Source organism: Mastigoproctus giganteus, chromosome 4, assembly GCF_048544385.1.
Source record: "Mastigoproctus giganteus isolate SK-2022 chromosome 4, ASM4854438v1, whole genome shotgun sequence".
Classification (NCBI taxonomy): Eukaryota; Metazoa; Arthropoda; class Arachnida; order Uropygi; family Thelyphonidae; genus Mastigoproctus; species Mastigoproctus giganteus.
Window position 1 is genome coordinate 166768784 of NC_143578.1, and position 26561 is coordinate 166795344.

A 26561-nucleotide genomic window follows, 5' to 3' on the forward strand; every position below is an offset into this window, starting at 1 on the left:
TCACATAACAGCTATTTGGGTAGAAGAGTAGATATTCACTTGTTTTAATTCGCAAAATGGAACTTCAGCAGTTATTCCTTCTAATCCGAGGTGCTCTATAACTAAAAGTAAAAGAAAATTAATCTTAGATGAGAATTTCTTTACAACAGAATATTTTATGTTAGTTTCCATGGCCTTTATCGGGTATTGTGTTCACGACCTATTTTCATCTTGTTTGTGGCGGAGTACAGTCAAATAACTACAATACAGTATATATTAATTGTTATTTGACTACTATTTGGTTAAAAAAATTAATGAACAATTGATTACACAAAATGATAGTCTGCGTGGGTAGCACAGTGGTACCGCCACCGTCCTCCCCACACTGGGTGGAAAAGGCCCGGGTTCGAATCCCGTCGATGACTGGAGGAACTTTAAGTGGGCTTTTTTCACTCCGTGGCTGAGTTAATCGGTCTCAGGCGTAGATAGCAAGGTTTTTTCCCTCAGAAACTGGGGTTTTTTTCGTCCAGCAAAACAGGCAAATCGACCAGAGAACACACGCAATTTACAGACACGAATACGGGTTAATGTATTTAATTACGGGAAACCCTAAAATAATAATAATAATAATTTAATACACAAAATGATATCTTCTCTATGGACCCCATATCTCTGTCTTTTCCCCCAACCTTCAGTCCCCTCCCCCTCTAACTTACAACTACTAGCGTTCGAATCATTGTTAAATTGCTTGAGCCCTGCACCCGAAAACTTAATGACATCAAATAGCATAACTAATATTCCTTTTGGCTAACCCCTATCTATAGCGGGTTTTTTTTATAGGTCTTTGCCACTGCCAGAGTAAATAACTAGATACTATGAATCAGAGCTGTAATACTCAATATGTTCTACGTTGATAATAATACGTTGATATTTTACTAAGAGTAAATAACTATAATACTGGTGTATCTGGTCTGCCTCCATGAGGCGGGTTTTGGGCAACGTTGGGTCCCATCAGGGGCCCAGCAGCCAAATGACCAGAGGAACAATGGTACAGGACACTACACATACAAGATCCATACACCTTTAAACTTCCGTTATTGACAGTCTTGTTTCACACCCACAATGTATACTAAGTGGCGATTGGGGGAAACCCGCCGACCGGGCTAGCCGGGTGGGTAAAGTGCCTGCCTGGCAACCCAAAAGTCGCAGGTTCGAATCCCGCCTCGGGCTTGGATAAGAGTATAAAATGCAAAAACTTTGGGAGGTGCAAAGGGCCATAGAAGCCGATGCGCCAACAACTAAACACACTCTACACAAAATGATGTTAAAGCGCGTGCACGTCGAAGTGAAGGCGGTCTTATGTTGTGCCCCTCGAGTTTACAGTGTTTTCATGTGTTTATTTTGCGAGTTACTCCAATTTTTTGTATAGTGACCTGATTGATTATACTGTGCACCTCTAGTGAAAGATTGTATCCCTAAATCTTTAGGTAATTATGATTTTTCATGATCTGTTCCTTACGTATACTGTATTCATATTTGCCGTCTTTGCCCTAAAGCGTTTAGGGGATAAGCCTTGTTTCAAAGCCCGAATTTTACTTTCGCATGTGCTGGCCTTCATTGCTGGCTAAATCCCCACTTCCTCCGGGCTATAACACAAGGTAAAAAGAAGTTCCACCACGTTGAGAGTTGGCTGGCAGTTGACCACTTCAAATATACTAATTTTACAACTCTGACCTATTTTTGCCATCTGTCTGGCTTATGAGACTGGCCTGCGCTTCATGCTGCTAATCTGACTACAGGCACTCCTCCACTTACGTACAACTCGCAGATAAGTATAAAGCACAAAGCTGTTGCTCTGTTTGGTTATAAGAATCGATTTTGAATGCCTTCTTGATATTTTTCTAAAGCAGATTTCTGGAGGTCACTACCTACTTTTAAAAAAATAAAAACAATTAGCAGTTTCCATTTTATTGGACTTTTCTGTTAGTGCAATCTATTAAAAACTGGTAGTAAACTCGATCTTATTGCATTTTCGATTATACTGATAGCTGGAATTGTGTGGAATTTTACGTTATTATGGTGAAATATTCTTCCTCTTTCGTTGATCTCTTCAAATTCATGGGGGAATAACCAACCTCGTAATGCACATATTGTACATTACCACTTACAGTCGAACATATACTCTTAGATTGTATAAAAATAGCAGTGAAATCACCATAATTTATCCGTATTAAAACTACGAAAGTAGCATGAATGGCATCGATTTAATTGTATCTCATATTGTGACTATTCCTGAACAACGAGTTATCATATATTGCACTACTTCGAATAAGTAACGTCACCAAGCGCAGACTAATGTTACTTTTTCTCAGGGATTACCACCACACGGTCACAATATGAGATACAATTAAATCGATTTTTATAGGGTATTACCAATCCGTAACATATTACGCCTTGTATCGTTTAATTTGTCAGTACTGCTATATACACCAATTGGCATCTCTCATATTGTGGAATTATACTTCACAACTGGGTTGGCATGATTGCAACACTGGGGTACCTACCCGTCCACCGATGATAGGCCAACTAGACTTGAAACGGTGCCGTCTGGGTGGTGGAGAATAAGTAACAATAGTCTTTTCTATTGGTAAAGCGTTATTCCAAGTAGTGCAATACGTGGTAACTCGTTGTAGAGGAATAGTCACAATATGAGATACAATTAAATCGATGCCATTCATACTACTTTCGGAGTTTTATTACGGATAAATTGTGGTGATTTTACTGCTATTTTTAGTGTTACCAATCCGTAACGTATTATGCTGTTGTTGTTGTTTGGTTTTTAGGAGCATTAGCAACTAAGGCCATATTGCTCCGGTGCAGTGGTCATTCCCTGACCTTTCCGCATGCTTCGTATTTGGTGGTGACGGGCTCGAACCCCGGTCTAATCAAGAAGCATGTACTACGCACTGCTGCTCCTTCCCACCTGGCTACGGAGGCGCCTAACGTATTATGCCTTGTAGCGTTTAGTTAATCAGTATTACTCTTAGATTGTAATCACTGTTCTCATTTCAGAAAACATACTTTCCTTTCACTGTTGCGACAGTGAAAGGAAAGTATGTTTTATGAACAGAACCTTAATCGCTTGCCCATATTACTGGAAACAGTGCGAATTTAAATTAAATGTTTACCTTAAAATACGAATATATGATTTACTCTGATGATAAATTAGACCGATTTATTACATAAAAATATAACATAAGAATAGGCACATTTTTGCCTCAGTTGCTCTTGTGCCCAAAAACACCAATACCAATACACTGACTATAGAAAAGTACCACTATCCCTTTAGGATAGAAAAGCAACAAAAGTTTAGATTAATTCTGTATTCTTATTTAATAAAGAAAACTGAGTAAAACCGAAACAATCGAAACTTACCAGCTGTGGAAATTTTAAGCACATCATCTTTTGTACACGTAGATGGAACACATACTCCAAACCGGTAGCTCAAGAAATAGAAGAACTGAGCATACTGCGCTGCATGTCCAAGTACCTGGGGGAAAGCAGCATTATCATAATCAAAATATTATTATTATAACCATTATTATAAATAGCACCGATGTCAGAACTACTGGTTGTCTAATTTGTTTTTTTTTTCTTTTTTTTTTTGTTTTTTTTTTTTTATGAAAATCCCAAACACGAGAGGTATTAGAACCTATAGTACTTAGTACCGTGCTTGGGTTGGAGGTTGAGAAGACGAAAGAAGATATTAGTTGACATTAGATTTGAACTTCTGAAGACTGTAATTTTCAGGAAACACGAATGAAGCACGGTTGTTCCAGAAAACGGCAGTTGAATGAATAAATGAAGAAGAAGAAAGGTTGGTTCTGTGAGTTTCAAGTTGGACAGTAAATGGATGTCGGCTGGTGTGGGCTTGTTTTGAAAGAGAGCGGGAATTATAGAAGCCAATTCAGAAGAACAGTGCCCACGGAAGTATCTGTAGAACAGGCATGCAGCAGAAACAGTACGTCTATGAGACAGAGAGTGGAGAGACTCTGTGAGAGAGGAGTTATTAATTAACCTAACTGCCTTCTTCTGAACGGAATCTAGAAGCCTGAGAGAGGTTTTGGGGGCACCGCCCCAGATATGGAAACAATATTACATGGTAGGACGGATTTGCGAGATGTACAGCGTGAACAGCTGTACAACTCGCAAAAGAGAAAACCAAGAGGAAAAACCGAGAGCGAAAGAGAAAACCAAGTTTTTTAGAAGCAGAGGAAGCAATATTTGTAATGTGCTTGTGCCAAGAGAGATTATAAGTCAGGATTGATTTACAAGCACATTACAAACACATTACAAGCACAGTAATGTGCTTGTGCCAAGAGAGATTATAAATCTCCAGAAGAGACATATCAATGGGTGTTCAATTCTGATATATCAAATATGCGTGTTCAATTCTGATATATCAAATATGCGTGTTCAATTCTGAACACGCATATTTGGCGAACTATAAAAATGAGCACACTAGCAATACCCTTGAGCTTAAACTTGATATAATACTGCATCACTTCTGCGGCACTCAGCACAATTGATTCTCTTTTATCTTTTCTGTAGAACTCAACACAGACGTTCAGAGAGCTGGATGGATACTGACAGGATGATTATCGTACAATCGCAAGGGTGTCTGATAATCATCCTGTTGCCGTGGTCTCACAGGTAAAGAATACTATTTTCAAAGTTATCAACAACGTCAATAGTATTTCGAAGGCAAGTTAAAGTTCAAGCAACATTTCAGGATGACCGTTGTCGTGTCCCAGCAGCGAAGTGCCCCATAAACGACAATATAAAGATAAACTATAAATAGAGGGCATCAGAAATATAAACTATAAGCCAAGGTGATCCATTATGTTCTCTCATCCACCCCTAGACACACAGAAGATCCATGTGATTTGATGAAAACAACTCTTTGTCTGGCATCAAGGCTAATAAGCCAATGTTCTCTTTGATGATGAGTCGACATTCAGCCTTGAATCTGTCGATGTGTTCTCTTCTGGAAAGAATTTGGACAACCTCCATGTGACCTCAGGGTAATCAACCATTATCATAGCGGTAAAATCATGATGAACAGCAGGCAGCACCGATCTCGAGATCTTTGAAAGAGATACCTGAATGGTTCAGAAGTACTGTACTGTATTTGGAAATGATTTTTGAACTGTATGCGAAGCTTGTCAAAAGTATCATAGATCCTGAAATAAATTTCAAGGAAAATAATGCTTTTTTGCACAGGACTCAGCTGTTTGACGAGTTCCTTTAAATTGAGGATATCCAGATAGAGCGGCCAGCAGGATCGCTCGACCCGAATCCGTTTGAGCATATCTGGGAAGAATTCGGGCATGTTAGTCTCTTTCTATAAATTTTTATGCGCTAAGGTCTGCTCTTGCAGAAGAATGGAATATTTTACCGTATGACGTTAACTCATAAACAGGATGAGGCCTCGGAAATGACGACTCGGAAGGCCAAAGAATTATAAAATGCCTGAATTATAGATAGTTAGAAACGCCATGGTTATGGAGGAAAACAGAGGCATATTTCTTTTTATATAATTGAGTGCTTTAATAACATTCTTCCAAGAAAGATTTGATATATCTCAGATTTTATGTCAACGTTTAGGTAATAGTGTAATGATCACGTTAATCATTTTATCAAAATGATTAACAATGACAAAAGCTTCGAAGTAGATACAAAATTGCACTTAATTGCCAAAGGTATACGGGCACTATATTGCCAAATGTAATATGTACTATATTGCCAAATATAATATGTACTATTGCCAAATGTATTCGGGAAAATGTATCAGGCAAGTCGACTAGCCTGCAATTGCGTGTCGTGATGTTGGTTTGTGTGCTGTAGTTGGCCGATGCAGTATAGCCCTCTACGCATTGTCCCTGTACTAATATTAGTTCCTGCGCCTTCCCTTAACTCCTGGTTGATAGCATTCGATGTTCAGATTCCGTCACTGGATCCAGTACTTCCCAATGAAGAGAGTAGAGCCCAACAGTCCTCTTTCTTTCCATCAATGTCTGCAGTCTCGCCGAATGTTTCATGGCTGTAGTACAATAACGTTTCTATTTGATGAGTAGGTCAGCCACTGGGTACAGCACGCCAATCCTGTTAGTGAAAGGATCCGAACCCAGGAACTTTTGTGGGGTATTTTTCACATCGTCGGTGAATCGGTCCCAGGCAACGGTTGCAAGGACTTTTCTCATGGAAACAAGGGCTGTTTCATTCAGAAAAATTAATAAACTGACCTGAGAACGTACGCAATTTACATGAGTGCATGAATATTTTTCTCGAAATGAAATGTTTGTTTTTACGGACCAACGTTCTTAGCATTATGCAAGACGAGACTCTCGACTAACTTATCCGGAGATACTCTTCTGAAGCTATGCAGCTGAACATAGTGTTTTGGTACAACCCCTAACCTCCTGTTGGCGTCTTAAATGCCTGGTTCATGTTTTGTATGGATATCCAAGGAAAATGTCGTACTACTCTTCTGAGTACCCTCTGTTCAAGTGGAGTTAGTTTCCGTGGTCTTCATATGCATTTCTGGATGGTGGTGGCAGCACCTTGCTTCGGTTTCTACACGGTTTGTTAGTGTTTTGGAGCGGTATAGGCTGTCGAAAATTGCACAAATCAAAAGCCAGCAAACACCCCTTGTCGGAATTAGCCAACTCAGATTTAAATGCCACGATGAGAACAACTAACGTGTGATTCATGGGCCTTCATCATATACAAGTCCGAGTCACTTGTTTATCTGGGAAGGTCCAGTAGATTATGAAAACAGGGTGTCCCAGATACTTTTTGGGGCGGTAGTGTTAAGTTGTTGGGATCAATTCTCTGTGAGAAAAGATCCCAAGGCTATTGTTTTAACTTACTGGTAGAAATATATGGTGCAAGCCTTTTTTGCGCCGCCCAAACAGAAAAAAAAAAAACCCAAAACAATTTAAATTAATTAAATAATTAAAAATAATAATATAAAATAATAATAATAAAATAAGCTACTTATATGACTCTCTCCTCCCGTGTCTGTCGAGCTGATCTTTGAATTTTCCTAAGCTGTCAGCCTCAACCACCCATGGAGGCAACTTATTCCAATATTTAACAGCTGAAGGAAAACTTCCTGCAATCCATTCTAAACCTCTTTCCCCGTAATTTGAATTTATGATCCCTAGTTCTGGAATCATTCATAACAGTGAAAATTCCACCCTCGTTATGTTCTCCTTTCAGAACCTTATAGACCACAATACTTTCCTCAACAGTGTCGAGTTACCAAGCTCTGTACCCAACATATTCGAAGTCATTCCTCGTGTAATGCCTTTGAAGCTTTTCAAGATTCTCAATGCATTTTCTTTTAGGTGCGATCTTCATACTTGAAAAAAGTGTTCCAAGAGTGTGGTCTTACAGTTGCCTTATGCAGTGGGATTGTGACATCCCTATCTCTACCAAAAAAAAACAACCAAACTATTATTTTTAGGCCACCAGAATAATTAAATTCATTTGCCGTGCATTGTGTATTATGCCCGTAAATTGCGTGTGTTCTATGGTCGATTTGCCTGTTTTGCTGGACGAAAAACCCAAGTTGCTAGGGGACAAAACCTTGCTATCTACGCCTGAGACCGACTAACTCAGTCATGGAGTAAAAAAATCCCATTAAAGTTTCTCGCGTCATCGATGGGATCCGAATCCGGGCCTTTTTCACCCGGTGTGGGGAGGACGGTGACGATACTACTGTGCTACCCCACAGACTCCCTATCTCTAAAAAAAAAAAAAAAAAAAAAAAAAATGGGCGATATATAATCATGGGGACACCATGGGCCTACCCCTTGACGCTTACCTACACTGCTCAGAGAACTCCAGTACTCGCCATCATCCGACTGTAAACTCGGATTTCGTGGTTTTTGTCTTGACCTCATTGACCCAGCGCGAGCTTATTTTAATATTTTGGATGATTGCCGAGTCCATGCTTAAAGCAACTAGAGATACGTGAGTAGCAGTTGGTCTCAGTAGGCGAGCCTGTTGTGAATTATTTGGTGAGTTCGCGGTTACTTGATTGGCGATATGTGGCTCTAGCTGATGACTTATTTCGTCTGAAAAGGTGATGTAGTTTGAAAAAGCAAGACAGGTTATGACAGATGGCGCAGCGCACCCGTTACAGTTTTGTAGCTGTTTCTTTGATCTTTTGACGTTTGTATGGACGTGTTCCTGTCACAATACTGTTATTTAAAAACGAGATCTGTCCCGCTCTCTTATGGGCTGCACTTATTCTGAAAATAAGTTACACAATTACTTTTTTGAAGTGCCCATACAGGCTTTTGTTTATTGTTGGCTCTTTCGTCAAAATACTGGCTACAATGATTCCTGGAATGCATATTTCGATTACTGCCTCTTAACGACAAATAGCTTCGGAACTGTGCAACTGAATGGAGGGAAGGACAGTCAACGCTTTCAACAGAAAAAATGTCATCTAATGAAATAACGGAGAACTTTTATGAATTTGTATTTCAAGAAACCTAGTTCACATTTGGGCAAATTCAAAAAATTAATGTATTAAACTGGTGATATGAATTTTCTTTCATTTTGCTGCATTTGGTAGTTCTTTCAGTTGGCTGTAGTTTACCTGTCTTTTTATTTTGTCTTTTTTTCTCAAGTTTTACTTGGTACTGGTCAGAAATTTTTTTAAACTTGTTTGGTAATCTGTTTTGTTGGTTTGATCTGATAATTTCTTTGTTACATGCGCTGAAATAACCTGTTTTTCTAATCTTTGGAGTTGCGATGTAATAACTCCAATGTGTTTAGATTATTGTCTCCGTTGAGATTTTTTACATGGAAAGTTTTTGAAGAGAAAGGGGAAGCTGTTAGGATGAACTAGAAGCAACGAGGGGATGTCTGTTTTAAAGTTGAATTTCCTCCACGAGCATTTTATTTTACGGAACCATAGTCTGTTATAACTACTGGATTATTTTGCATTTTATGATGGATTGCAGAATAGCAACTAACGATGGATTTCTGTTGGCAGAGCAAAACGTTCTGTAAATAGGGCTGACGATCGAAATATTTTTTAAAGTGGAATTTATTTACTTCGGTGATTGTGCAATCCTTGTACGCTATATCAGAATGACTGAAAATTGACGTAAGTCGTGGTGAAGTATTTTTCAAGTTCTTTTTAAATAAAGGTGATATTTTGAAGTGGTCGGTTAGCATTATCGGTAGTACTCAGGCATCGTTGTCTAAGGTATGGTATTATTAGTCACGATATCGTTTGTTTTCCAGATTCTAAGGTATGGTATTATTAGTCACGATATCGTTTGTTTTCCAGATTCTAAGGTATGGTATTATTAGTCACGATATCGTTTGTTTTCCAGATTCTAAGGTATGGTATTATTAGTCACGATATCGTTTGTTTTCCAGATTCTAAGGTATGGTATTGTTAGTGCATGATATCGTTTGTTTTCCAGATTCTAAGATATGGTATTATTAGTCCATGATATCGTTTGTTTTCCAGATTCTAAGATATGGTATTGTTAGTCCATGATATCGTTTGTTTTCCAGATTCTAAGATATGGTATTGTTAGTCCATGATATCGTTTGTTTTCCAGATTCTAAGGTATGGTATTGTTAATCCATGATATCGTTTGTTTTCCGGTATTTTTAGTCCATGATATAGTTTGTTTTCCAGATGTTAACTGGATATTTGAATTTATTTTTGTGTTATTGCTGTTGACTGATCAAATGCGAGAGTATATTTGTTTTAAGACCGCATGACTGCTAAATACGATGACGTTCTTGTATCCTCTACCTTGTGAACGCCTAACTTTGTCGTCGTCTTGGAGTGGTTATTCGTTTTTTATGGTACGAAAATGTCTGAAGTCAATTAGTAAAGGAGCAAGGGGGAGGGATTAAATGGAAGCAGTATTTTGTGCTATTAATAGATATTTTAGAAGTATAGAATTTACGAAAAAACTGTTGTAAATTAGTTTCGGGGAACTCCCCCCCCCCCCGAACTCGAGGTAAGTTTGGACAATGTTTAATTTGGCAAAGCACTGTGCAGCAGCATAGATTTTTCATCAGTGAAACGGAAATTGTTTAGTGCATCATTTTGAGGTCTGACTGCTCATGTCTACAAAAATTGCGTGATTCTTCATGTACAATGATTTCTGTTCTGTGTGGTGGCATTGTAATCAACCCAACTCAGGAGGGAGAAGGGTTTCAGCCCGTCAAAGTACACTTGTGAAGACTTAATACACGGCCATGAAACTATATAGTAAAACATGCGAACTGGCGCATTATGACTGGAGCAGTCAAAGTCCTTCCCCGTCCTTTGTGCACAAATAAGTCATTGATATTATTTTATGGTGAGCAGTTTCTGGGATTAAATTATGTTCAGAAGATGTGCGAAGAGAAAAGGATTATTGCTTCATTTCGTTTCATCAGAAGTGGACTACGTGAGCCGAATTTCGTCATGGGATTTCTTTGAAAAATATGCAAGATTTTCCTCAAGTAAGATTTAAATAGAAGTTTAGAGGCTTATTTAACATTGAAATGATATTAACAGGCGTGGTGACGTCAGACTTATTTTACATTTTGATGCTACGAGGTTGGGAAAGTAAAAAAGATCGTTTTTATTAGGTAATTATGAATACTGTTTTGAAAGATCACAGGGTTTTTTCAATTTAATTAGTTTAAGTATGTCAGGTTTTGCCGTTTATGAAGAACGTTTTCTGATTTATGAATCGTTGGCCTATTTGTTATATAAGCTTGTTGCAATTATACAGGGTCCGAAGAAAAATCATTATTAGACAAGTTACAACTTTTGAACAGATGCACATTTTTACATTACTTTATTTCACAAATTACAAATCACAGCTCGAAGTTTTTATGTACCAACAAACTAGAACGTGCACCCTTCTTGCAGATGTGATTTCAGGCTCAGTGATTTAATATTGACAAATATCAATAAGTACTGTAAATCGGAGTATGCCACAACGCTTTCGTGAGTGTTAACGGCATACTAATGCACTTTACTTATTTCTCCCGTATTTTAATAACAATTGAATATAACATCTATTTCACGTTTTAGCTAAGCAAGTGGTAATAATTCATGATTTGTGTATTTAGTGAAATAATAATAACAAAAAGTTGCTCAACCAGCAACGAATTTTACGTGAGACCTGAGAACATTTCGTTTCTTAACTTCCGCCACATTGTTCATTCATTTCACTTAGCATACTGGAACAAACATAACATCAGTGCGTGAGCTACAAAATACTGTATATGGATAGCTTATAATATACAGTATATGAAACAAAAAATAATAATAAAAATAATTGCTGGATTTGTCTTTGTACGATTTTGTTGAAATTTAAGATAGCTCGTCAAATCTATTTAAAGGACCCAAATATAAAATTTCATGAAAAGTCTTGCACTGGACGTGGACTTTTCATATTTACTGCCGAATATGGTGAAGAGAATAGGGGCTTATGTATATATATGTGAATGCGCCTAAAAGAGAAGATTTAGTTGAATTTAAATTGGAAAGTACTGTAGTTCTATTTAAATATTAGCGACAAATTGGAGAGAAAATCGTTTTATGATATATTATTTAACCAGTCAGCTTAAATCAAGGATTATTCTTTGCTTCTGAAAACAATGTTGAAAAATAATAATGTCGATGAAACAAAGGCATCTGATAGGAGATGAAGAAAGAGCAGTTGGATGCTTATACTAGATGAGATGAAACGGAGATAGCGACTACTGAGTTTTCCAAAATGGTCTGAATACCTCCTTTGTTTTAATTTCATATTGTAAATCTTTTACTTAACCTAATAGAAATTCAAGGGATAGATTCTGAGTTACGATACCATGATTGTAAGCAGGACTCCAGTCACATTAACTATTGCAGTTAACAATATGACCACTTAACTAGCTTGTTACTATTAAATGTTTTACTCACGAGTATATCGTTACTGATTCATCCTCAATACTTTCAACTAGTCAGCCTAGGATTTTCTTTATCACACCTGTCAAAACAGTGCCATGATAAAGAAAATCACGGAAAAAAGGCTCACGCCGTGTGAGCCTTTTTCAGTACCAATGGGCAAAACAAAGTGAGTTGATCGATGTTGGTGGCTCCAATCAAATTTTGTTCAAACTACTCCCTTTTCTAAACAGGGTATATGAGTAGTAACGAATTTGAGAAATCAGTGGAAAGATTAGATGAGTATTTGCGAAGTAGGGCAAGATTAAAAAGGTGGCTTAGCACTTTTCGGAGACTATAACCAACTTTCCAGCTGAATTTACCAGCACAAGTTGTTCCATATAACTGTATCTCATACACGTAAAGAAAATGGAAGGAGGCGGGGGGGGGGCGTTCTAGTCCATGCCCGTGCATTCCTACTGGAAACCAAGTTCAGTTTTGTTCTTCACTGGAAACCTTAGTGAAGAACAAAACTAATATAAACTGTGTAGATTTGTGAATAGCGGATAAAAAAAGAAATGACAATAAAACTGTTCTTATTTAATTTTTTTTTTTTTTTGCAATGAAAAATATTACGGTGCTCAGCATTGTACGAATACGGTTACATACAGTGTTCTGATAACATGTAACACTCGCGGGCTATTCACCAGTCATCTAGGCATTAGTCCATCATGGCTAAATATACTTTTGTCTCCATTAACAAACTTAAACGTGAAACTAATATGACATTTACTTACCGTTTTACGTTTAGAAAATTCTTCCAGCTCCTTCAACGGTCCCCTCATTTTGTATCGTTTTGGCTTCGGAGGAAGTGCTGGATGTAAGTTAACGGAGCAATATTGACCTTTGAAGAGTTCTTTGGGTGGCTTTCTGCGATCGTCATACGCAATAACGTTAACACACTGTTCGTAAGAACCAAAGGATGACATTGAACCAGACATAAGCCCGTCCATCGGTTTTCCAATAGCATCAAGCACTGTAACAGAACGTTTAAGGATGGATAGTATTATTCTAAAATTTGATATATCATGGGTAAAACGGTATCTGTATAATAACAGCTATGGCAGGCATTTTGAAGTCACTTTAATAACTATCATTATAAACATTTCTAAAAATTAACGTTTCGTAAAACGGGACTTATGGACTGTTTACCCCAAAATGGGGATTCACGTATAGTAGTTTTATGGAAATTAATAAATTCGTAAAGGAAGAAAAAAATAATTTATCTACGTGAGTGAATTGTTTACTGTTTGGTACCCACGGGTATATCTAGCAATTTTTTTATTTATTGAACAAGCTAAAATTTAACTGGCGCGAATCCAATGTTTTTCTTTAAATGATAATAATAAATCTCATTTTAATAGGGATTACAAATGTTATCGAAGAGAATTCTTTTCAGAATAGTTCAGAGTTGGCTAAGCTTAGTAATACTGAGAGCCACACAAAATAATTTTCTTTTTAATTCAAATTACTATATATCGACGGCAGCACCGGATCTTGTCGCTCATATTCGCATACTACGGTGTCACTCAATAAAAAAGGTTTTGAGAAGCGAAGAAGAATATTATGTGGGAGATTTGGAATTGGTTTAAGGAAAAGACTGGTACTTCGTCTTGTATGAGATGTTTATTATTTAGATCAAAATGGTTTATTTTTTGATTTAAATAATAAACAGTGATGAGCTCCGATTTCTTGATAAACGGGTTCGCTAATTTTTGGGAGGAAAATTCTGCTCTTAGCGAGCAAAAAAAAAAAAAAAAAAAATCTCCGAACAAGTGTATGAATCCAGCATTGGATCAACGGTTCCTCCAAATCCAGGATTTCTGATCAACGGATTCTACCGACCACTGCAGTTCAGCAATGGTATAAAACATTGACCTACAAACAAAAAATATTTGCAACTTATTTTCAAAATGTGCCCTTCCATGTTTCAAAATACTTTCTTCCAAGGGTAGGTCAAAGCATACAACTCAACAACCATCTCTCCATATTTTCCCATTCTCAGCCTTCCTCTTCATCCCCATATTCCCCATCATCTTCTCAATTCATCTGTCATAGTTTCCTCAATGTCCCTCTGAGCCACTTCCCCTCATTTTTTTTTCTTCCATCACATCCTTTTCAATACCTCACTCCGAAAAACATGTTCAATCAAATTTCTCTTCGCTTTCTCATTATTTCAAACAAACGTATCTTCTCATCCGCTCTTCTGAAAACCACATTTCTCTCACTTATTGACCATATGTTTCCCGTCCAACTCCTCTTCCATACACAACTCAATTTCCATTTAATACCTTCCATTCTCAATGTCCATGTTTCTGCTACATAAAATACCACATTTCCATACAGTACATGTACCAATCTTTTTCTTAAACCAATTTACAATCTCCTACGTAATATTCTGCTTCGCTTCTCAAACCTTTATAACTCGCTGCTTTTCTTATTCTTGTTTCTCTGCTGCTCTTTGCTTCTTCCAGGCTTCCTAATTATCTGCACTCGCTCACTCACCATTCCTAGTCTTCTCTCCTATTGCAATATAACTCAATTTTCTCTTCCTTCTCATCGCCGACCGGGCTAGCCGAGTGGGTAAAGTACCTGCCCGGCAACCCAAAGGTCGCGGGTTCGATTCCCGCCTCGGGCTTGGATCAAAGTACTGCAAAAACCTTGGGAGGTGCAATATGGCCACAGAAGCCGATGCGCCAACAACTACCAAATAAAAAAAAAAAAAAAAATCCTCATCAACTTTGCATTTATTCACATCTCAAACCTGTTAACTTTCCATTAGTCTCAATTTCTGAAATCCTTCCCCAGAATCAAAGGAACTCTTCCTCTTCCATAATTCGTTCATCAAATGCCTCTAAGTATTTAACAGTGGTAAGCATACATATATTAAAGTCGGAGACAAAGCATCTGTCTCGCACTTCTTCCTATCTCCATATTATTATCATCAGCGTTACTTGTTGTCCTACCCTGATTATTTTTTTACCCCGAATATAATAACTACTTACGATTATTCGGTCCTTTCCAGTACATTCAATGATTTAGCTTGATTTACAAGATCAAAAGCCTTCTCCAAACTTTTAAAACATACACATGCATCTTTGATCACTTCCAGATGTCTTTCTATGAACATTATCATCTTACTCGCTGCATTCCTTGTTCCCTTCTACCGATCGGGGAACCAAACTGTCATTCCCCCACATTTTTCTACTCACGCGAAGAACAGTGGATTCAATCACCGTCCTCCCCACACCGGATGGAAAAGGTCCGGGTTATAATCACGTCGGGGAAGTGAAGAACATCTGAGACTTTTTCGTAACTTGGATGGTTAACTCGGTCTCAAGCATGCTTTTTCTTTTCTTCCACCCCCTCAGGGCAACTCGTTTTTTTCCCCCAATCAACAGGAAAATAATCGACCGCAGAATAGAGCATTTTAATGACAATATATTAATGCCTCATAACCTTAGTTGCTTTTGCGCTTAAAACATACACAACCACGTCTTCTATCCTTCTATTTAATAGTCATAGCATTAGCTTTGTTGCTGTTTATAGATTTTAAAAAAAAGTAAAAAAATATTAAGTACACATTTTCTTAGGGAAAAAAAAATTATCTGCCCGTCCGTTTTTTTTACGCAGTCCGCTCGATACATTGCTTATATCTCGGCTTCCAGAAATGAGAGAGAGAGAGCGCGAGCGAGCCTCTAACAATATACCAAAGAAATAGTGTGGCGAATAAAATTATACTCATCTGTTTTGCTATGTTACTCATTCGTGGCGCGCATGATAGTAGAGTTCACCATGTCGCAGACTACAGTTTGCGTGCGACTGAAATCTCCAAACATGAAAGCTTTTCGTAGCGGAGCGGTCAGAGCGAGTATGCATACATACACGCGCTTTCAGTGACCGTGGTTCAAGCCTGCGTGACTCCTAAATGCGGTGCTGTTTCTTGTATTCTCTATCTTGAGAACTCATCCGACCATGTTGTCGTCTCAGAGTATAAACATAAAATTTATTTTTATTTCTTAAAACCTATAGTACTTAGTACCGTGCATGGGCTGAGAACACAGCAGACACTTGTTGAAATTAAACTGGAATTTCTATTGAGTGCAATTAATCCCTTCTACTTCTATTCCAGAGAATAAAGTAGAAGGGATTAATGAGGAAAAGTTGGTTTTGTGAATGGATGTTGACTGGTTTCGGTAAGTGTTCGGACTGGTTTAGAAGAGTGGGAAGGAATTCAGATCCAATTCAGAAGACCCAGTGCCCATATTAAGTATAGAAGAAGCATGTAGCAGAAACTGAACATCTATGAGACAAGAATTACCTTGATCTGCATTTAAGAAATTGGTGGTGGACAGTCGTTTGCTGTAATTGGAAGTGGAATGAATTTTGCTATCGTTAGAAAACTATGGATATGATTTCCAGTCAGAGGAAGGTCATTAATGCATAAGAACTGAACCTCGAAATTCAAAAATACCAGCTTTAGTGGAGAAGTTAGATAACAGCCGTTCACCATCACTTAGTGAGTGTTCAGGGGAAAAAATGGATATCTAATTGCAAAGAAAAAAAAAAGCAGTTGGCACTCAAAGCTCCCACTTTGATGCCAACTGCTTTCTTCAATTTTTTCTAGAATTTTGGAATTTGTTCAAAGATGAGTAACATAAGGCATTATGGTACCAATTAATTGATATTGACAGAATCCATATTGACCATCATTGATCGGATGGAAGGATTCGAGATCGTTTAAAAGTTAACGGTTGATGGAATTATCGATTATTCTGGAAAAGCAGAGGTAAGCGCAATAGCAGGGATTTGTCACCCTTCTTAGGAATTGGCCGGGTATCAGCGAATTTCTAAACAGAAAGAAAAAAAGTGTAAAAAGGCGACACAGAATTGGAGCAAGCATAGACTTAGGGAAGTGTAAAAATGACATCAGGACCTCGAGCTTTCTTAGCATCAAGTTTGTTACGAATTCTTCTAACATCCTTCTTTCGGAGGCCCCGGGTGCCAAGCGATTGACTGAGCGATTTCTCTTTGTGCTTTCACTGCGACTTTTTCATTGGTGAATTCTGCGTTCTCTTTTACGTTCCTCTCGTTGAGAAATCCTTTTATTTAGTAGCTCTTTAATCAAAAGTACTGGTAGAGAGCAAGGAAGGAAAGTAACCTTTCTTTATTTTTCATATTTAATAGACTAACTCCTACTAATTTCGCTTGGTCACTCCAGGCACTGCTCCTGCCTCCCCGTGGCGGGGCAGGTAACCTTGGCAGAAAATTTCATCTGCCAGGGGCTAAAAGGAGCCAAAATGGAACAAAATGTTTCCTTCTTTACAACCGACAAGCAGTCGGCTAGACACAGAACAGGAACATGACTCTTCACAAGCAAAGAGGTTAAAAACCATTTCCTCTGCGACCGAGTTTCCTGCATTTTTAATAATGCATTCATTATCAGAACAGCCTCTTAGTAAGCTATCCCCCTTTTTTATCCAAAAACACTTGGAAAGTATTGCAGGGTCTCCCAAGATGGTTAAGAGATTGCAATCGGGGGACTTACTAGTAGAAACTGTCAACTGCAGGCATTCTGAAAAACTCCTGAAAGTCACAACCTTTGCAAAAATTCCAGTAAAGGTAACTGGCCATGCAACCCTAAATACATCTAAGGGTGTTATATCTAGTTGGGACCTTTTGAATGTGACAGAAGAAAAAATTAAAGAAGAGCTAAATGAACAAAATGTAATTGCTGTCAAAAGAATCATGACTAAAAGGGACAATATACTCACACCCACCAGAAGTATCATTCTCACCTTTAACAGTCCAAATCTACCCTCAACAGTAAAAGCAGGATATCTACTCTGTCGCATTCGTCCTTATATTCCTAATCCGTTGAGATGCTACAAATGCCAAAAGTATGGCCATTCTCAGACGGCATGCAGAGGGAACCCAGCTTGTCCCAACTGTGGATCTTCTGATCACAGTCAAAACGACTGTTCGGCAAAAGAAATGACTTGTCCTAATTGCAAGGGTAACCATCCTGCTTACTCTAAAACATGTGAGAAGTGGAAAATGGAGAAAAAAATTGTAAAATATAAAGTCGAAAACAAAGTTACTTATCAGGAAGCAAGAAAATTAATTGCACCCAGTATATCTAACCGTAGCTATGCCAGTATTGCAAAAAAATATCAAACAATAGCCACGCAAATTGATGTTACTGTTCCATCCCACATATCAATCTCCGACTGGGCTCGAGCTGTTCTTTCTCAGCAACAGTCCAATATCCAGAAGCACTCAGATCAAGCAAGTAATACGCCTCTTACGATTCCAGCAAAATCTCCTCATTCGCCAATGATGGCTACTACACCAAATAATTCCAGTTCAACTTCAAAACAGAGTATTCAGGAAACATCAATGGATCAAGAATACCCATCTAAACAGGAAGATCCGATTCTTGAAATATTTGCAGAAGAAGAAGAAGATATGGACACAGGTCGCCCCACCTTTCCAAAAAGAAATAAACCAAAGCCAGAACGCCACAAGACAGCCACGTCAGGTACAGCTTCTTCTAAACTCAAATAATGCCTTATATTTTACAGTGGAATTGTAGAGGCTTTAGAGGCAACATTGATGACATTCAGTACATAATTAGACGCTACTCTCCAGTGGGTTTCTGTCTGCAGGAAAACCTATTTAACTGCTAAAATTTCTGTTTCTATAAAAAACTACTCATTCTACCGAGATCGGAATACATCTAACTCTGCTCGTGGTGGTGTAGCTATTTTGATTAACTCAAAGATCCCTGCTAGTCAAATCATTCTTCAAACCAAAATTGAAGCCGTTGCCGTGCGTCTGATTGCTGAGATTGCATTTACGCTAGTCTCAGTCTATCTCCCACCAAACAATACCTACTCTTTCAAAGATATTGAAGAACTTTTAGTACAGCTGCCCTCACCAGTCTGCTTGCTAGGGGATTTCAATGGCCACCACCCTTTATGGGGATCCTCTAAATTAGATAGACAGGGCCGACTGATTGAAACTCTACTAGATAAACAGAACCTTACCATTCTTAATACTGGTACACACACCCATATACATTTACCTACTGGACAGACCTCTGCAATTGACCTCTCGATTGTTTCCAGTCATTCAGTGGTCCGCTATGGATGATCCAATGGAAAGTGACCATTTTCCAATTGTCTGTAACCTGCTCACTACACAACTACCATTAGACCAACCCTGCAGAAAATGGAAATTTTCTAAAGCCGAATGGGCCAAATTTCAATCAGCAATCATTCTGGACAAAGAAACTATTCAGCTACAACCTATAGATAAAGTAACCGATTATATCACATCCAGTCTTTTAGTTGCAGCAAAATACTCAATTCCATTATCAAACCCCCCAACCCGACGGCACTTCAACTACTGGTGGAACGAAGAGTGCACGAAAGCAAAGAAGGAAAAAAATAAAGCATTCAATTTATTCCGTCGATTTCCGACGACAGCTAATTTAATTAGCTACAAGAAGCTAAGGGCAAAAGCGCGGTTCATTCACAGGCAAGCCAAGAAAGATTCTTGGACTCGGTTTGCATGTACTATCAACAGAAATACCGACTCCAGATCAATATGGAAGAAAATTAGACAGCTTTCTGGGAAGTTTCCAATCATCCCTTCCCCAATTCTTTCATACAATGGACAAGAACTCTCTGGTCCTCTAGATATAGCGAATGCCTTGGGTAAAACCTTTGCCGAAGTCTCTGCTGTATCAAATTACACTCCGAAATTCCAAAAAATTAAGACCTCCACCGAACAGAGGCCCATTAACTTTAGAACCTCACTATCACTTCCGTATAATCAGCCCCTTGAATATTGTGAACTTTTACAAGCCATAAAAACAACGAGAAACAGTGCAGCTGGGCCAGATGGCATATATTATGTCATGCTGAAGCATCTCGATGAGAAAAACTTACAAATGCTGCTGTTTTCTTTTACCGGATTTTCCTGGAAAATATTTATCCAACATCTTGGCACCATGCTACAGTTTTGCCCTTTTTGAAACCTGGAAAAGATCCTTCCAGTCCTAATAGTTACAGGCCAATCTCTCTGTCAAGTTGCCTTGGTAAAATTCTTGAAAAAATGATCCACAGTCGACTCAGCTGGATCATTGAAACTGAACAACTATTGAGTAATTGTCAACATGGCTTTCGAAAAAATAGGTCCTCTCTAGATCTGATGATCAAGGCCGAATCTGAAATTCGCAATGCCTTTGTGAAAAATGAACACCTTGTCATGGTCTCCATTGATATAGAAAAGGCATTCGATACTACCTGGCGGTATGGCATTCTCAGTGACCTACATAATCTTGGTCTACGAGGCAACCTGCCTATATTCATTAGGAACTTCCTCCAGATCCGCTCTTTCCAGGTTCGATACCAAAACTCCCTTTCTTCTACATTCTTGCAGGAAGGAGGAGTACCACAGGGGTCGGTTTTGAGCGCAACCCTATTTGCCCTTAGAATTGATTCCATTTCCAAAGAACTTCCAAATACTGTAGAAGCCTATCTTTATGCTGACGATCTCTCCATTTCTTGCCACTCTCAGAACATGAGATCTATAGAACGGCAATTGCAAATGTCCCTCAATAAAATTCAAAAATGGGCTGAGTTCAATGGATATCGGCTTTCCCATCAGAAAACAGTTGCTATCCACTTTTGTAACCAACGCAAATTACATATAGACCCTGAACTCCGGATATCAAATTCCAGCATCCCGATTACCAACAATATTAGATTCTTGGGATTAATATTAGACAGCAAGTTAAATTTCCTTGAGCACATTAAAGTAATACGTACTACCTGTCTGAAAAAGCTGAACATGCTTAGAGCTCTATCTGCCCAGTCTTGGGGAGCAAATCGTACAACTTTGCTGCTCTTATATAGAGCACTGATTAGATCTCGGTTAGAATACGGTGCCCCAGTTTATGATTCTGCTCGAAAGAGTGTATTACGCTGGCTCGATCCTGTACAACACAATGCACTGAGGATTGCTCTTGGTGCTTATAGGACATCACCAACCTATAGTCTATATATTGAAGCCCATGAGCCCCCTCTTTACCTCCGCAGAAAAATGTTACTACTTAAATATGCAGTCAGAATACGAAACTGTTCTCCGCACCCCATCCAACCATATCTCTTTAATCCATCATTTCCCAATCTCTATAGAAATAAACCAAATAAAATACGCCCAGCAGGCCTACGGCTCCTTGAAATAGCACAAAATTGGAATGTTCCTCTCCAGAGTAGGCAGCACAGAAAGAATTATTCTTGCCCACCATGGACCCCATTTCCTCAACCAGCCTGTGATAATTATTTTCTCCAATGGGGAAAGAATCGTCTACCAACTCTGAATGTGCAGCAACTCCATGCTAGCCATATTCAAAACTGTTTTGACTTCTTACCGATATATACTGATGGTTCCAAATCTCATTCAACTATTGGAGCAGCAGCAGTGTTTCCCTCTGCTCTCATATCAGTCTCTCTTTCACCTGAGTACAGCAGATTTTCAGTGGAATTATGCAATTCAATTAGCTCTAGAAAATTTGACTCTTCACCCATCTGCAAAATATTTAATTTACACCGACTCTCTCAGCTCAATTAGAGCAATGCAGAATTTCTCTTATAAGGATCACTCTATACTAAATCAAATCAAATATTTGCTGTTGAAAATCGAAGATCGCCAGTAACGAGTGAACTTTTGCTGGATTCCAGCACATTCAGGCATCAAAGGGAACGAGTTGGCTGATATTTCGGCTAAAAATCCATCAACAGAAGACTTAACCTCTGCCTTTATTCCAGTTTCTGATTATAATATTATAATTCAAACAGCATTTCATGCACAATGGACACAGTGGCATAAACAAACAAATAACAAACTGTTCCAGTTAAAACAGGACCCAAAATTTTGGCACTCATGCATTCAGACAGTTCGGCGAGAAGAAGTGGTACTCGCGCGGATTAGAATAGGACATACTCATCTGACTCACCTCCATCTACTCACAGGCGATGATCCTCCTCTTTGTTCACAGTGCTCTGAGCATCTAACAGTCAAACATATTTTGATTGACTGTCCACATTATCAACAACATCGAACTTCAATATTTCATTCTCTGGCTAATTTCCGTTAACGGATAACATTAAATGATATCATTGGTGAAAATGCCAATATTAATGAACTTTTCTGTTATTTGAAACAAATAGGAATGTATAAGCGACTCTGATTAGTTTCTGGCATGAAATGAGATTGAACCGTCTTCACATTAATTATTTATTTTATCTTTTCAACATACCTATGAATAGGCGCAATATAGCCACAGCAGCTTGTGCGCCATTAAACACCCATACCACACACACACACACACACACACCTTCTTTCGGAAGACCACGAGTGGGGTGAATTGCTCTATCAAGATCTATGACAAAACAGAAGTGTCATGATGATGTTTGGTTTAATTATTAGCAAAGGACTCAAAAGAACCAGCGGATTGTGACGGATGTGGGAATATAGATGGAGTTGAAGTCGCGGCCAATATTATGTGGCAAGAGACCAGAATGTTTGACTTCATTCGGACAAGAAGCAATGTTTCTACTTAGCTTGTTCAAAATCGAATTTGGATGGATTAATAATTGTTACAATTATTTTTTCGAGGTTTAGTGTAGGTAGAAAATTATGCTGGGGACTTGGATATAAGCCAATTGCGATATGCTATATTCTTTTGTTGAACAGTATTAGCATATTTATTAGAAAGCTAGGGTTTTAGATAAAGTATTCCACTGATACAATCTGAAAAAAAAAAAATTAGGATCAGAAGATTTTAAAATAATCAAAAAAAGAACATAAATCTCGCAGTTAATCCCATTTTGCATTCTTGTAATGCCAAACAACACGAGGCTGCGAACGGTCACGAAAGAGATGCTTCATCGGAGAAGAGACCATCACCAAGTTGTGATCCACTTTGAAAGATTTTTGGATAAGAAAAAAATATGAAGAATAGTAAGTGTGGTTAGAATTGTCCGGTATTCTGCTAGATAAATGAATAATGTGTGTGAGGCCATTAGTAATTGTAAAAGCTGGGTCCGTGTAAAGTCGGAGTTGTGAACATTAAAGTTAGAAAAACTAAACTGCAGAAAATCAGTTGAGTGTAGAAATGTGTTCACGGGGTGATCTGCTTGTTGCAGTAACTTTAATTCAAATGGACTAATTCCTCGAACCGAGACCTCCAAACGATTGACAATGTATTCTGCCGACTAAGCTGTCACGGAGGACATCTTCGAAGACTCGAGCGATACAAGTTCTCAGAGTGCGTATATAAATTATAGTAAATAAAATTCGTGTACTTTCAGACCTAATCATTTCAAAATCATTTATCTTCATTTTAATTACATTTAACATGTTCAATTAATCAAGCAGCAGAAAGTATTATCGCAAAATGACAGGGAAAATTATATATCCGGTTGCTATTCGCGATTTTTTAAAATATTCGGTTGAAATTTAATATCCGGTACCCCTCACGTTAAGCTATGTCACGAACAGAAGGTTGCGTGAAGAACGTAAACTGAGAAAAATAGTTGTAATTAGAAGGAGAAAAAAAAATCCATTTTAAGAGGAGTCGTGTGTTTAAATTGGCTTTCATTTTCGTTTAGTGAAAAAAGGTTGTTTTTACCCAGCTTCGGGAGGGATTCAAGCAAAAACTGGTAGTGGCTAAAGTTTTATCAAATATCCTGTTAAACATATGGTTTTGTTTTGAGGGACCAGTTTTTCTAATCCACATTTCTGAGCGTGTCAGTTCGTGTCACAGCCACGAAGCGACCATGGCAGAGACCAGCCAGAGAATGGAACTGCCTGGCTTACCTCCCAGAAGCAGTGGCGGGAAACGTGGGGTCCCACGAGGGTCCCTTCGGCAGAAAGCCAGATGAACAACACAAGCTAACACTACACTTAAACTAAACTCAACTCGCACTCTTCTGGCTTTTACAGAGTTCTGTTTTACCGCACAAGAGAATAAATGGCGCAGTTGTGGAAAACCATTGGTGGCACCCCAGCCCAAACACTATGCCACAGTCACGTGCGGTGTTGGGGAAAACCTCCGGTGCCGCATTACAATTAACACTATACACCTATACCACATTGTATGACTTCTTAAGTGTCTGATTTTTTTATTACAGTATTGCTATAGTGTGTAAAGTTTAAATGTAATAAGAACTTTTCCCCAAATACTTTGAAAGAGCGATTCCTCCATAATACTACGAAACATTACAGAATGATAACATTTAGTAACGGCAGTAACACTAATGATAATTCACAGAATGAAACAAGTTATTATTATTTATTATCATTAGCCATATGGTGCAAGGAAACCTGAGGCTTATACTGCACAAGCCAAAAAAAAATTAACCCAGAGAGAGAGAGCAAGTAAAAGGGAATCACCAAGAAAAAGAATGATGATATCCAGCTCAGGACCCTGGGTGTGCCAAGCCCATACTCACCAGATGTGAGCCTCTGAAGTTAGTTGATGTACGCACTGCGTTACACTTCAGGCATGTTACCAAATAGAATTCATCATTTATAACAAAATAAAAAAGAGCAAAAGGAAGCGAGTTTTATACGCAAACCGAGAATTTTTTTCTGCGCATCCGCCAATTTGCCGTTTATTCCTCCAATCAGCGCGCAGGTAACAAACATAATATCCAGTGTTCTAGCTGGTCCGATTTCAATGAAATTTGTGTTTGCTCGATAGATTTTCCTGAAACATAATTTAATGAAAATTCACCCAGTGGGAGGCCACTTGGTAGATGGGGACGAACGGTCATGATGAAGACAGTAGGCCCATTATTCATATAAATAAGTTTTCCGTTTATACTCCGGTACGACCACACGGTCAGAGGAGTTCAAAAGATCGAAAGAATACAAGAAACAGCACCGTATTCAGCAGTCACGGGCGTGAACCCCTGTCACTCAAAGCATATGTACTTAGGTACCCTCGCGCTGACCGCTCGGCAACGGCGGCCTTAAGCGTCTAAAAATAAGGTTATATAGAAACATACACATTAGTGCACCATAACTTCAGTAATGCCCCCATATTGGGGCAGATCTTTCGGCATCCTTTAGGTGGAGTTGTACACCATTTGTACGTCATCCTAGGCTAAAACGGGCATCTGAATTCGCGTCATGATTAACACGAAGAGATGGGCTTGATGGAAAAGTGTTGTCCTGTGGGCTCCTCTGTCCACACATCTTTTCAAATTCAACCTGGAGTTAGCTGAATGAACTGAGCAAGTGTTATATGGAACAGTTTCTAGAGTGACCTCAGACTGGTTCCAGTTTGCAAGGATAGTGATTGCCTGCAAGAAAGTCTTGCAGGGAATGTTTTTTGTTCAGAAGTTTCTCGCCCAGCAAACTTTGCAGCCCAGCACTAATGGAAGACTAATCAAATTCTACTAGTGCCCTCTAAGGAAATGTATTTCCAGTTCAAGTTCCAAAGATATTTCTATTCAATAGATCACATCATTCAAGTAAAATAATAATCATGCAAAGATGTTTGAGAAGTATTGGCCAAAATTATTCAGGGCAATAAGTTACTTAAGGGGAGGGGTTGGAGAGAAGAACGTTCTTTCTCATAAAAAACTTGCTATTATTCGAGTGACATGTCACAGAATTTTATTAATCCCGAAAGAGCAGGTTGAATACAATTAGAAAGCTGGGTTGTATCTAAGTTCTATACTAAACAGTGCAATGTACTCAAAATCAACGCTCAGTTGAGAGACAAGAAAAATTACAAAAGGTATACTACAAAAATAAACATGGTAATGTCTCCTACACCACTGTAGAAAAAGTAACACTAAATATAGAACTAATGCGACCAATTGCTACAACGAGAGTTATACTGTGTAAGTTGCGAATCTGCTACCTGAGTATAAGATACCTTGATAATAAGAGAAAATAAATAAATTGTATAAATCAGAAAGAAAGCAACACTCATTCTCAGCAGGACAAACAACTACTCCTGTTCAAAGATACTAGCTTCACAACCACCAAAAGTAGGAATGCTACTTTTTTTGGTACTCTGGTAACGGAACCGCACCTTGTCAAGTGTAACCCTAATTGTAACATTAATTAACGGTATTAGTTTAGTGGTATATTTATCGTTCCATTTTTCACACTAATCTTGCACGCAAGGTATAGTTATATACTTACTGCTGAAGGCCCATGGGGTAAGATTTTGCAAGGATGCAATGAGTTTGAATAAGCCGTTCGTGCATTTAGAGGAAATATTCGTGTTGTCCGAGTGATGAATCATCGTCTCCAGCAATTGTTTGATTGAGCGTTTTACAGCATCCTTCAGCACTTTTTCAGATCTTTCCCACACTTCAATAACGCTAGATGGAGTTGTACTGGTCGGATCCACTGTATCATTCATGATTGTTGACATCCTCTTGGTCGTCGTGGATTCGGTGTCGCCCAAAGTGCCAACCCCCAAAAGCATGGTCACTATTAGAACTGAGAACATCAT

At 38.5% G+C, this 26561-nt stretch overlaps 1 protein-coding gene across 1 annotated transcript; it reads right to left on the reverse strand.

Moving 5' to 3' along the window:
* LOC150087174 (nose resistant to fluoxetine protein 6-like) lies at positions 1–26561 on the reverse strand. Its single transcript, XM_090372391.1, has 4 exons — positions 26246–26561; positions 12748–12986; positions 3415–3529; positions 1–101 (listed from the first exon to the last, which is right to left on the reverse strand). Exons 1-4 carry the CDS (start codon positions 26559–26561, stop codon positions 1–3), a joined length of 771 nt encoding a protein of 256 aa, XP_090228517.1.